This window comes from Saccopteryx leptura, chromosome 1, assembly GCF_036850995.1.
Source record: "Saccopteryx leptura isolate mSacLep1 chromosome 1, mSacLep1_pri_phased_curated, whole genome shotgun sequence".
NCBI classification, from domain to species: domain Eukaryota; kingdom Metazoa; phylum Chordata; class Mammalia; order Chiroptera; family Emballonuridae; genus Saccopteryx; species Saccopteryx leptura.
Genome location: NC_089503.1, coordinates 50,221,158 through 50,235,593, shown reverse-complemented (window position 1 = coordinate 50,235,593; position 14,436 = coordinate 50,221,158). Strand labels below are relative to the sequence as shown.

At 41.0% G+C, this 14,436-nt stretch overlaps 1 protein-coding gene across 4 annotated transcripts in view; it reads right to left on the bottom strand.

Moving 5' to 3' along the window:
* Nucleotides 1-14,436, bottom strand: part of SBF2 (SET binding factor 2) — a 502,739-nt gene that overhangs the window by 95,077 nt on the left and 393,226 nt on the right. For all 4 annotated transcript variants that reach the window (XM_066365963.1, XM_066365945.1, XM_066365952.1 and 1 more), the window contains exons 18-22: nt 11,168-11,338; nt 8,269-8,531; nt 5,081-5,253; nt 2,479-2,552; nt 95-290 (exon numbers count right to left, since the gene is read on the bottom strand). In XM_066365963.1, coding sequence (XP_066222060.1) covers nt 95-290; nt 2,479-2,552; nt 5,081-5,253; nt 8,269-8,531; nt 11,168-11,338 — 877 coding nt within the window. The remainder of the gene's footprint in view (nt 1-94; nt 291-2,478; nt 2,553-5,080; nt 5,254-8,268; nt 8,532-11,167; nt 11,339-14,436) is intronic.

Below are 14,436 nucleotides of genomic sequence, written 5' to 3'. Positions count from 1 at the left end.
CCTGAAATGATCTGCAAATCACTATACCAGATGGAGCCACACCTCACGGAGCAACATGCACAACCATATTTTCATAGCATCACATGAACCGTACCTAGCTGGTCATGGGGCGTCCCTCTGAACAGAATTCTGTATGTAGTGAGGAACAAGGCTCCTTCTGCTGGCAGCAGCTGGGGGCCTCCAAGAAGACCTCCTGTGGCTTCTTCTCTTCCGTCAGGATCAAGAAGGACACGAAGACCTTCACAGACAATTTCTTCTCCTGGCAGTAAAGCAGGTCTAAGAATCTTGGGCTAACAATAAAAAAAGTATTTTAGACATAATTCTTGTGAGGTTTCCAACACTTAGACAAGATTATCTTTTCAGTTACAGATCTAAAAAACTTGAGCCAGACTTCCTAGGTAGTCAAAATGAGAAAAAAGATTTGGGAAGAGGCAGAAATGTTGTATCTTCAAGCAGATGTGAGAAGATATTTTGCAGCACTACTTATTAAAAGAAAAGTCATTGGAAATGACTAAGATGTTTGAAAACAGCTATTCAATATAGTAATTTTTAAAAAAGTGACACGAGTCCCTGGCCGCTTGTCTCAGTGGTAGAGCATTGGCCTGGCGTGTGGATGTCCTGGGTTTGATTCCTGGTCAGGGCACATAGGAGACGCAACCATCTGCTTCTCCACTCCCTCCTCCCTCTTCTCTCTCTTCTCCTCCTATTGCCATGGCTTGGTTGGAGCAAGTTGGCCCCAGGAACTGAGGATGGTTCCATGGCCTCACCTCAGGTGCTAAAAGAGCTCAGTTGCTAAGTAATGGAGCAACAGCCCCAGATAGGCAGAGCATCGCCTCATAGGGGGCTTGCTGCATGAATCCTGATCCTGGTGCATGTGAGAGTCTGTCTCTCTGCCTCCCCACTTCTCACTTAAGAAAAATTAAAAAAAAAAAGAAAGTGACAAGAATTTATATGTGTTAACATAGAATGATATCCCAAATCAAACTGCTAAGTAAAAAACATGTTGAAGGCCCTGGCTGGTTTGCTCAGTGGATAGAGCATCAGCCCAGTGTATGGACATCCTAGATTTGATTCCCAGTCAGGGCATACAAAAGAAAAGACCATCTGCTTCCCTACCCCTTCCCCTCTTCCTTCTCTCTCTGTATCTCTCTCTTCTCCTCCCACAGCCAGTAGCTCAATTGGTTCCAGCATCGGCTCTGGGTACTAAGGATAGCTTGGTTGAGCACTGGCCTCAGGTCCTAAAAATAGCTCAGTTGATATGAGCATCAGCCCCAGATGGCGGCCGCCAGGTAAATTCCCATCAAGGCACATGTGGGAGTCTGTCTCACTATCTCTCCTTCTCTCACTTAAAATAAAAAGTTGCAAACCAGTATGTATATTATGATCTCCTTTTTGAAAAAAGAAATTTGTAAGAATATGAACCAAACTATTATAGGTGATGCTATCATGGTTAAGGATCATGGTGGGGTGGGGGTGGGGAAGATCATAGGGGACTTTCACTTTGTACAATGTCTATTTCTTTAATGTGTCAATTTTATACAAAGAGCATGGTTTTGTTTGTAAAGTAGAAAAACAAACACTTAAAAAATGGATGCATCTTTAAATTAAAGACTCACTCTTCTTCACTCTTATTGAAGATTAACATAATAAATGGCCAAGTAATGACATTTAAACATTTTAGGATATAAGGAACCACATGATACACTCCTCTGAAGAGTTCAGTACTAGGAAAACAAATCCATCTCTCCTGAAGATCTAATACACTTCTTTTAAAATAAGCAATAAAAGCTATATAAATCGGCACTATCCTTTTTCTTGGTTCTAAGAAACTCTAAGCTCTCAGATTTCTGACAGAATTATCTTTCCTATTCATCTGGCTTCTGATTTCTCCTTTGAATTGATTTTCAATAATTCTGTTGTATAGGTAAGACGGCCCTGAACACTAGTCCACAGAGTGGTGCCAGACTGGCTGCAGAAGAACCACCTGGGAGGGTTGTGAAAGCAGAGGTTCCCAGGCCAGGTCCTAGGATACTCCACAAGGGAAGCAAGGAACCAGGAGGGTGGGGCAAGGATTAGGACTCTCAATTTTAACAGACTTCTCAGATACTGTGATGTATGCTTGTAATGTATCCAGATTTAAGAACTTGGTGTTTTTATGGTAACTGCCCTAGGTCTTTTTTTTGAAGTAGGCAGAGCATAAAATTTTGACTTGGAAGTTGAACATCCATAGTTTATGACCTGCTTATAAAAGTTGACTCAACAAAGGGGTTACTATTGCTCCTCTGTTGATTCCCCTATTTGGTACCCTTTTTATGAGGATCTATGTGATGAACTCCACTGAAAGTTTACGGTGTCATTGAAACTGGAGCTGGTCTTTGTAAAAGATGGGAGAAGGCCCTTTGGGGGCACGGGAGTCTATTGTTGCTGTGTTTATGAAGAGATGTTATAACCCGGAAGCAGGTGGTCTGAAATAGTTACCTTTTGTATGGGTGGCAGTCTTCTACTCTCTCGATGCACTGCTTCCAGGGTCTCAATGTGCATGGCTACAATGCCTGGGATTAGTCAGAGTATTCAAAATGAAAGAACACAAAACAAGCAGAATTACAACAAATTCTGGATATTTTAGAATTAAACACTAATCATATTTTGGTAGTTCCTCAGAGTTAAATCATGGAACCAGCAGCAGCAACAATTCCTAGGAATATATCCAAAAGAACTGAAAATAAGGATTCACACACATACTTGTAGGTCAATATTCATAGTAACACTATTCCCCAAAGCCAGAAGATAGAAACAATCCAAGTATCCATCAACAGAAGAATAGAGAAAAAAAAGGTGGTATACCCATACAATAGAGTATTCTTCAGTTATAAAAAGGAATGAAGTTCTGATACCTGCTAAAACAAGGATGAACCTTGAAAACATTAGCTAAGTAAAGCCAGACATAAAAGAACAGATGTATGATTTCACTTATATGCAATATATAGAAGAGGCAAATTCATAGTGATAGAAAGTAGATTAGAGGTTACCAGGAGCTGGGGGGTAGAGACTGCCTGAGTTATTGCTTAATGGGTACAGAGTGTCTGTTTGGAGTGATACAAAAGTTTCTCTAATAGTGGTGATGGTTGTATACACTGTGAATGTAATTAATACCATTGAATTTTACACTTATAATGGCAAATTTTATATTATATGTTTTATCACAATTAATTAAAAAAACTAATCAGAACATAGTAAGTACAGTTGGAACTCCATATCTGTGGGTTCTGCATTTGCAGATTCAACTAAGTGTGGATGAAAAAATAAGGTCTACCAGAAAGTTCTGTCCGTTTCTATCACAACAAGTTTTGACACATAAGCACATGTTTATTTGGCGCATGTGTGCCTCTTTATTTTTATCACTTAATGTATACATACTGACATAGCAAATTAACTAAAACAAAGTTGATTCACGTTAGTCTTATGTGTGAAGCGATAGTGTACCCATGGCTACTGATAAAGTTCATTTACGCCCCTGTAATTTTTATGAATTTCAACAAGGAAGAAATGCTACAGAAACATGTCTGTCGCATCCACCATATACCCCGGACTTAGCACCCTCCGATTATCACTTGTTTTTGTCCTTACAAAATTTTTTGAAGGGCAAAAAATTCAAAAATGAAGAAGATATCAAACAAGCACTGGTTCAATTTTTCGCATCAAAAGATAAAACATTTTTCAAAAATGGGATATACAAATTGCCCTCATGCTGACAAGAAATCATTAATAATAATGGCAATTATATTATTTAATCAAGTTTATTGACAGTAAGAAAAATTTGTATTTTGTTTTATTCCCAAAACGGACAGAACTTTCTGGTAGACCTTATATTTTTAAAAGTTACATTGTTGCCTGACCAGGTGGTGGTGCAGTGGATAGAGCATTGGACTGGGATGCGGAGGACCCAGGTTTGAGACCCTGAGGTCGCCAGCTTGAGCGCGGGCTCATCTGGTTTGAGCAAAAAGCTCACCAGCTTGGACCCAAGGTCGCTGGCTTGAGCAAGGGGTTACTCGGTCTGCTGAAAGCCCGTGGTCAAGACACATATGAGAAAGCTATCAATGAACAACTAAGGTGTCGCAACAAAAAACTGATGATTGATGCTTCTTATCTCTCTCCGTTCATGTCTGTCTGTCCCTACCTATCTCTCTCTCTGACTCTCTCTCTGTCCCTGTAAAAAAATAAAAAAATTAAAATTAAAAAAATTAAAAAAAAAAAGTTACATTTGTTGGACCTGGCCAGTGGCTCAGCAGAAGAGCATCAGCCCAGTGTGTGGAAGTCCTGGATTTAATTCCCGGTCAGGGCACACAGGAGAAGTGACAATCTGCTTCTCCATTCCCCCCTCCCTTTCTTCTCTCTCTTCATCTCTTCCCTTCCTGCAGCCATGGCTTGAATGGTTTGAGCAAGTTGACCCTGGGCGCTGAGGATGGCTCCATGGCCTCGCCTCAGGTGCTAAAATAGTTCAGTTGCTGAACAATGGAGCAATGTCCCAGATGGGCACAGCATTGCTGGGTAGGGGGCTTGCAGGACGGATCCCAGTCCGGGTGCATGTGGGAGTCTGTCTCTCTGCTTCCCTGTTGTCATTTAATGATAATAATAAAAAAGTTACATTGTTGCTGAGTGTACTATGTGGTTAGGTTTATAATTGTTGCATCTGTACTGAATATGTACAGACTTTCTTTCTTGTCATTATTTCTTAAACAATATAGTACAACTATTTATATAGTATGTATATTATATAAGGTATTATAAGTAATCTAGAGAGGATTTAAAGTACACAGGAGGATCTGCATAGGTTATATGCAAATACTATGCCATTTTATATAGGGGACTTGGGCATCCATGGATTTTTGTATCCATGAAGGGCCAGTGGAGTCCTGGAACCAATCCTTTGTGATAGCACGGGAGGACTATAAGTAGCATGGCTAAACTACATGGATGACAAGTATTATAGGTGTTAGGCTAGAAAAAGTAAACCCATAAGAACAATTCTTACTCATTTAACTCCAATATTCTAGTTCTTTAATATCTGCAAAGGGATTACCTGGTATCATACAATGAAGGCTCTTGATGTGATCCTGAGTAACTCCACTCTCTGTACAAACTTTGTCAATAAATCGGGTAATGAAACGCACAACGGAATTGGCGATGTCGTTATTTTCTGAGTCTTCAAACCCACTTTCTGTATCATAGCTCTCAGCAACACTTCCTGCAATACTAAGAAAGACAAGGAAAGAAATCATGGTCAGTATTCAAAATATGACAAATTACTACTACATCCCAGTCAATTTCCACAGCACTTTAGTTTAAAGAGATATCTACTCAAGTTGAAGGCACACTTAAGCTGTGGCTCCTTTATAAGTGATGATGGTGAAACCTGATATTCTGCTTGCCTACATCAAAAGCTATTGTCAGGGATTGTTCTTTGGACCCAGATTAAAAAATATTTTTTAAATAAGGAATACCTTCTATTATTCTCCTAAAAGGAACCCAGGAACCATAGAAAACAAAAAAGTGACTTTTTAAACTTTTTTTCTGATACTACTTAAATCTTCTAAAAAAACTTATCCCCCTAAGTTAATTACCACATGGAGCCAAAGTAACATAGCTACCTTTGGCCTTAGGCAACTGGGGGACATGTTCCCCAGTAGGCAAAGTAAAATAACTTTTTTTCAGCAAATAGCACATTCTTCCAAATGGAAGAACCAAATTATCCTATGAACCTTTCTCTCTCTCTTTTTTTTTTTTTTGTATTTTTCTGAAGCTGGAAATGGGGAGAGACAGTCAGACAGACTCCCGCATGCGCCCGACCGGGATCCACCCAGCACGCCCACCAGGGGCGACGCTCTGCCCACCAGGGGGCGATGCTCTGCCCCTCCGGCCGTCGCTCTGCCGAGACCAGAGCCACTCTAGCGCCTGGGGCAGAGGCCAAGGAGCCATCCCCAGCGCCTGGGCCATCTTTGCTCCAATGGAGCCTTGGCTGCGGGAGGGGAAGAGAGAGACAGAGAGGAAGGAGGGGAGGGGGGTGGAGAAGCAAATGGGCACTTCTCCTATGTGCCCTGGCCGGGAATCGAACCCGGGTCCCCCGCACACCAGGCCGACGCTCTACCGCTGAGCCAACCAGCCAGGGCCTACCTTTCTCTTTTTTTTTTAAAAGACTTTATTCATTTTTTATTTATTTTTGTGACAAAGACAGAGAGAGAGACAGAGAGAGGGACAGATAGGAACAAACAGACCGGAAGGGAAAGAGATGATCAGCATCAGTCCTTTGTTGTAGCTCCTTAGTTGTTCATTGATTGCTTTCTCATGTGTGCCTTGGGGAGGGGGCGGCTACAGCAGAGCAAGTGACCTCTTGCTCAAGTCAGCGACCTTTGGGCTCAAGCCAGCGACCATGGGGTCATCTATGATCCCATGCTCAAGACAGATGAGCCTGCGCTCAAGCCAGTGACCTTGGAGTTTCAAACCTGGGCCCTCCACATCCAAGTCTGACACTCTATCCCAGGGGTCTCCAAACTATAGCCCGCGGGCAGCATGCGTTCCCCTGAGGCCATTTATTCGGCTCCCGCCACACTTCCGGAAGGGGCACCTCTTTCATTGGTGGTCAGTGAGAGGAGCACATTGACCATCTCATTAGCCAAAAGCAGGCCCATAGTTCCCATTGAAATACTGGTCAGTTTGTTGATTTAAATTTACTTGTTCTTTATTTTAAATATTGTATTTGTTCCCGTTTTGTTTTTTTACTTTAAAATAAGATATGTGCAGTGTGCATAGGAATTTGCTCATAGTTTTTTTTATAGTCCAGCCCTCCAACGGTCTGAGGGACAGTGAACTGGCCACCTGTGTAAAAAGTTTGGGGACCCCTGCTCTATCCACTGCACCACTGCCTGGTCAGACAAGACTTATTCATTTTAGAGAGAGAGAGAAAGAGAGAGACAGCAAGAAAGAGAGAGAGAGAGAGAAAGGGGGGAGGAGCAGGAAGCATCAACTCCCATATGCACCTTGACCAGGCAAGCTCAGGGTTTTGAACTGACGACCTCAGTGTTCCAGGTTGACGTTTTATCCACTGCACCACCACAGGTCCGGCCTATGGACCCTTCTTTTGTTTGTATTTCTCTCTCTCTGAGTGCATCACAGCCCTTTTGGTTACTCTAAAACTATCATTCTTCCGTAAGTGGTAACATCATGCATGAGAAGGCAATAAATCTGAAGTAGAGGATGTGAGACATCATTCCCTGCCCTTGTCGCTCATTCAGTGCCCACTATTCAACAGACGCCCGGCCTCCTCTGCCTTCTTTAGGACTGCTGATTATGGAAAAGATGCATTTGCTGGTTCCCTTTCCTCAAATCCAACCACCCTGGCTGAATCAGTGTTAAAGTAAGCTAAGCGGTGAATATGGCCATCATATCGTCCCAAAGCATTAACAAACTTAGGTGCTTTAGCCTTTCACAATGTAAACTAGGGTGTAGAAAATGTGAAAATGTCATGAAAGGCATAAAAAGCAAGGTGGGAAAAAGAGTAACAGACATGCTACTTAAGACAGGGAAGTCAGGAAGGCCTCTCTGGGTGGGTGACATCTGAGCTGAGAACTAAATGAATGAAATGATTCTTACGTGTATTTCAGAGAAAGCATTGCAGACTGTGGGATAATAAGTACAAAGGCCCTGAGGCAGCATTATGCTTAGAGTGTTTGACGTTAGCCTTAGCAAGGAGGCAAATTTGGTTGACAGAGAGTGATAGGAAATAAGGTCAGAGCAGAAGTCAGGGGCCAGATCCTGTCAGGAATGAAGAGTTGTTGTAGAGCTGAGAGGAATGTGTGGTTGAAAACATGATTATAGTGGGTGGTTTTTATAAAAAGGTTCACTATCATGGTTATAGGCAAACGTAGTGGATAAGTGAGGAAAAGAGGGCCAAGAAACAAATACTCACTTAGTAAGAAGGAGTTCATTACTAATTTTACAAAGTGATTTTGTAAGCTGCTCTGGCAGAAAGTAACTGAAGGGCTGGGTCAGTAGTACACGAGGCACTGGAAAATCAGGTCATGAGAAAGGAGAGAGTATGGCAGGTGGTTGAGAATAGTCGTGTGAAGTGGAGGTCTTCTAGTGGAAAAGAGCTGAGCATGTCTGAAAATGATTAATTGTTGACATACATTCAGCAACATTTGTCCAAAATACTTTATATTTTCTGCTAAACCAGGAAGAACAGGACGGCCTCTGTGTGTGCACATTCGGTACCTGTTTGTGACAATGCTGTTGCTCCCACTCTCCCAGTCGCCTGGTGCTGATGTTCTTAGGAGCTTATTTTTACTTGTATCTAGAGGCACTAGCAGGTTGACCATGAGGTTTGCAAAGTGAATGGCCTGACTGAAGACAATGCTTTCCTCCCGCTGCACCAGCTCCTGCTGTGTGGATTTGCTCAGAGTGGGCCAGAGGCGGAGCTGCTCAGCTGCCAGGTCCATTGCGGTCTTCTCCTGATATTGGTCATCAGGAAGCTTGTCCTAAAAAAACAAAGTGACATAATCCAAGTCCATCACTTCACATGAAATTCAAAAACCATGGAGGATGTTTCAATAATTTATTAAATACCTATACCAGAAAAAATGAAAACATATAAAAAACATAACAACAACAACAAAGCAAAACCTAGTTTTTTATACTCAGATCCAGCCAGCCTTGAGTGGAACCACGTGACAAACCCAAGGACACAGCAGCAGAGCACAGAGGGATACACTTCTCATTGCTGACACTTCATTGCATTTATTTCTCTCTGTGGCTCCATCCATTTTTGGTTGCCAGTTATAACAAATTATTAACCTGAGTACCTAAAAATGCTCGGGTATAAATGTTCAAGTATCATTACTAATACTCTGGTATGTGTCTTTTCTTCTGCTCTTTGGGAGAAAAAGATAGAATGACCAAAGTCAAAATACAGAGCTAGATTTCCTTGTAAATAGGGTACTCAAACATTATACATGAGTATATGGGTGACTATGGGATTTTTAAGAGGGGCTTCTTGGTAGGGTGAAGAGTTACACAATAATAGTAACTGACATCTGCATGGCACATTACAGATTGTAAAGGGCTGGTCTATCTACAGTCTCACTTGTATCTAGCCTGGGGGTCAGAGGTAGACTTCTTTAGAATACAGGACACAGAAGCATTGTAATGTGTTTGCTTTACAAATGCTTTTGGGATATACTACCAATAGCATTATAGCTACTTTAAAAACTGTCAAAGGCTCTCCAGCAGCCCAATTATTTCTGGAACACAACCTCAAACTAATAGTGTTTGTCCTTATCCAAGTGCATCTGATATTGTGAAAGAAAAATCTGAGTTTAAATTAAACCCAATTGCACATACAGTACAAAATAATAATTTGGTATATGCTATAGTGTTATTTGTTATTAAAATTTCTGCTATTACCATACTTAATATTAGACCAAAATATATTTAAATTTATGAGGCAGAGAAATATTTGAATACTGTGTGAGTTCCATTAGATATCTCAGTTCATTTATCTCACAAAATAGAAGGCCAAATTAAAACAGAAAGTGTTGGGAAGGATCAGCAACAATGGATTAGCCCAGGATGTAAAATTAAAAATTACTCAAAGTAAATCCACAATGATAATTAGTCTTTAATTAGCCTCATTCAATTAATGAGGATAAAAATTTCTAACATTTATTTTTCATGACATGTCAGGCACTCTTCAATGTGCTTTACTTGTACTAGACATTAAAAAAATTTTTTTGGAGAGAGAGAGGGTGTGAAAGAGAAAGACAGGAAAAGAGAGTGAGAAGCATCAACTTTGTAGTAGCTTGAGCTTCTGTACATGCTTTAACCCGGGGGCTCAGGATGAGCCAGTACCCAGTTGTTCAAGCCAGCGACCTTGGGCTTCAAGCCAGTGATGCTGGGCTTCAAGTCAGTGACCTCTGGGCTCAAGCTGGCAAGCTTTGTGTTTATGTGGACTATCCCTTGCTCAAACCAGCAACCCCACACTGACGAGCTCGTGCTCAGAGCCGGCGACCTTGGGGTTTCAAATTGGTGATATCAGTGTTCCAGGTCACTGCTTTATCCATTGTGCCACCACTGGTCAGGCTAGACATTAAAATCTTATATAATTATATCTATTCATTTCACCAATGAGGAAATAAGGCCCAGGGGGAAACATGAATTGCCCAAGACCAGATAGTTAGTGAACAACATTTTAAATTTTCAGAAAAATTTTAACTACTTGTTCAAATTAAAAACAATTTTCTTCATTTTAAAATATTTTCTGGATATTTTTCTTAAAAATATTGTATGCTAGTAAAATAAATAGAAACATATAGAATATTACTAGAAGAAGACCTAGATTCATTGTTGGCATACTTTTGAGCAGTATGTAAAAATTTTGAGTAAAATGAAATAAATTTTACATTTATTTTAAAATCAGTTAACTTTAATTTGACATTTCTTCAAGAAGTTAATGGGACAAAGACATGTGCGTAGGTATTTTAGGTTCATTCTATTCAATTTTCTATAATTGTTTCCAGGGAATTCTTATTTATTAAAATATAACATAATAACTCTAGTGCTAGAGACTGTATTGAGGCCCTGGTTAGTTGGCTCAGTCGTAGAGCGTCAGCCCAGTGTGTGGAAGTCCCGGGTTCGATTCCTGGCCTGAGCACACAGAAGTGCCTATCTGCTTCTCCACCCTTCCTCCTCTCCTTTCTCTCTGTCTCTCTCTTCCCCTCCTGTAGCCAAGGCTCCATTGGAGCAAGGTTGGCCTGGGTGCTGAGGATGGCTTCATGGCCTTCCACCTCAGGCACTAGAATGCAATGGAGCAACACCCAAGATGGGCAGAGCATCGCCCCCTAGTGAGCTAGCTGGGTGGATCCTGGTGGGGAGTCTATCTCCCTGCCTTCCCACTTCTCACTTCAGAAAAAAAAAGAACTATATTGAGAAGTTATTATGGAAAACACATGTCAGAAATCAATAGAAGAAAGATGCTCACCACATAATTCCCTAAAGTGAACTCCAAACACACTGGTGAAAGTGACTAGACTTCCTTTCACCCTGGGAATATCTGAATAAGCTTTCCTTGAAGCCAGGATCCCAGACCCACACATGTACCTTTCTTCCCTTATCTTACCTTTTGCCTCAGATACGGGGCATGATTGTCCTCCTTGGCTGAGAGATACAGGGAGCGAACTTGTTCCTGCACTGCATTGTAAAAGGTTGTCTCCCAAAATTGCTGATTTGTCCAAATAGGGTGGTCCTGTACACAGGTGTAAGCAAACTGACTGACTCCGGGGGCTAGTTTCTGTGAGAACACAATATAAAATATACATCACCATGGGGCTGGCAGAGTTATGACAGTGCAGAAGGCTACAAACGCCACAGGTAACCACAGCTGTGCTCGAAGGACTTACTAAACAGAGTCTAATGGCAGTATAAGCTCAGCAACCAGCAAAATACTTATTTTGTAACTGCTGACTTTGGGCTTGCTAGATAACCTTTTGAAGTCTCAGTCACTTTATCTATTAAAAAGAATATTTTAGCAACAGCTAAAAATCAGTTATATGATTTAGCAAATACATGAAAAATACCTAGCACTATACCATGTACACAGTAGGCACTATAGAGTTGGTAGCTTTATTATAATTTGCACACATAATAAAATTCATTACAACCTAAATATAAAATTCTAGATAATTTAAAATTTCTTCTACTTGATTTTAGAGTACATTTTTGCAGAGGCACTAATTAAAATGTGAGTGAGCCTACAGTTTGGCCTTACACCCAGAATGAGGGCATAGCATGAATTTAGGACCAAGAGGAATTACACCCTCTCTACTGCTCACTCATCCTAGCCCTTTACCTCCCCACCAAGGCTGCTGCCTGGCTCACATACTCCTGAGGAGCCTATCTGGGCTTCGCGGGCATTTTCTGGTAAACAAGCCTGGGTTTGGAAGGCAGCAGTCTCAAACCAAACCTTCCTTCGCAGGACTTCCTGCTGGGCTTCAGTGAGAGTCAAGCTTACTCTGTGATTAACAGAGGGAAGGGAAACTAACTCTTGCAGACACTTGAGGAACTGCATAAATATTTATATATCTTAAGTAATACTAAAAATCTTATAAGATGCACATTATTATTGCCAATTTAAGGAAGAAAAAACAGCAGTTCAGGGAGGTGGAAATCACTGTCCAAGGCCACATAGCAATTACATACGTGGTAGAACTAGATTTCAAGCCCAGAGTTTGGTTGGTCCCAAAGCCCCTGCTTTTACTACACCAAACTGTCCCGCAGAGAAACTGAAAGCAAATCATAGATTACAATAAATACAAATTAGCGCTTCTGTACTCTAGAATTTTCTTTTCCAAAGTAATATTTTTGCCTTGAAACCTCTAATATGAATTAAATTCACAATGCATTATATTTTATTTGAATATTTGTAAGAGGGTTTTTTTTTGTTGTTGTTTTTTTTGTATTTTTCTGAAGCTAGAAACGGGGAGAGACAGTCAGACTCCCGCATGCGCCTGACCGGGATCCACCCAGCATGCCCACCAGGGGGCGACGCTCTGCCCACCAGGGGGCGATGCTCTGCCCCTCCTGGGCGTCGCTCTGCCTCGACCAGAGCCACTCTAGCGCCTGGGGCAGAGGCCAAGGAGCCATCCCCAGCGCCCAGGCCATCTTTGTTCCAATGGAGCCTCAGCTGTGGGAGGGGTGGAGAAGCAGATGGGCGCTTCTCCTGTGTGCCCTGGCCGGGAATCAAACAAGGGAATTCTGCACGCCAGGCCGACGCTCTACCACTGAGCCAACCGGCCAGGGCTTTGTAAGAGTTTTTTGAGCCACACTGATGATACATGCCGAAGAGCAAGATCTCAAATGCAACTTGAATTTAAAAATTTTAAAAATAATTTACACTGCCAAATTTCAGTTAATGATTTGAGTCATCTTTACACAGCTGTTGCTTTAACCTCTAAAGGTTAAAAGATATTTCAAAAACATTTAATCCATCATAATGTCTCAGCAAACAAGTAACATTCTCAATAGACACTTTTTTGTCCATTTTATTCTTTAGAATTGAGCTCATCTGTTTTCTGTGAGTAGCATTAAAATTTCTAAGTTTTCTTTTGAAGCATTTTAATAAGGTGAATTATCTTCTTCTGAGATGTTGGACACTGAAGATTACTATTAAGATAATATACAAAGCAGTTATGCAGTAAAAGTTGGTTCATTTCTTAGGGATGCATAACAGATATATAAGATACCTAGTAAAAATTATAAGTTCAATACATGCTAATTTTCTTCTTGGTTCCAAGTAGACTTAACCTAGAGCTGGCATAGGCACCACGCACACCATGAAATGTAGTACCAGTGTAGTTAGAAGTGGTGTGCCTATGACTTTGCCTGTGAGAGTCTGTGTGTTTCTGTATCCCACGTTTAAGTCCCTTTCAGGACAGTTCTCTGCACTGCTGCTGAGGTGATAGAGTACATGTCTATTAGGTGGCTACAAGCTGGGGCTGACCATGAAGCAAAAATCAGGAGTTTCCCTAGGGAACGTTTCACAAGGATCATATTTGGTCTTCACAATGCTGACTGCTCAGTTAAGACACAGCTACTTTTGCCCTGTGGGGAAATCATGGACGAAATGTGTGTGGTGCTGTGAGTAGGTAAGCAGAACCCACACACGCTGTGAATCACTTGCTCTTCCCATATTCTGCTTCTAGAGACTAAGGATGTGGGTTGTACAATTTTTTTTGTTTTGTCCCTACGCATTCTAAAGACTTTGGGGCAGCGCACCAGCCTATTCTGGAAAGAGATATTAAAGGCACAAAATTCAAACAAGATAAAAGCATAATTCTCAGCTTTCTCATAAAAATAGTCAGAGGCAGCATCATTTCTTACAAATCCAATGAAACAAATGGCAGCTCTTATAATTTTAGAGTTATAAAATTATGTTAATATAAATGTGCTCAAAAAAAAAAAAAAAGCTCTGAACTAATACTCATCAGGTTCCCACATAAAGTGCTTTTAGAATCATTAACACACAAAAAGCTATTGATGGTAAATCTTATTACAACTTGACAGCTCTGCAGGAATCCGAGTGATACTAAAGCCCAGCTTCTCTCGTTCAGCATTTTTCTTACTGATACTGCATTTTCACTTTCCTAAGCATCTTCCTGCTTACAAACTAAAAGTGAATATGCAAAAACTTCCCTAAATCTTTGAACAAAAATAAACTGTATATGTTCCTAGGGAGAAAAATGGTGTAAACGAGAGAGACAGTAGCCCAAAGGGTCAGAACCCACAGCTTTTTTTCAGATGGAGAATTACAGTAGGGTGAGGTGATTATAGGGTAAACACTTTTTGGTGGCAATAAGGTCACAAATTACTATGGCATCTTATACATGCATA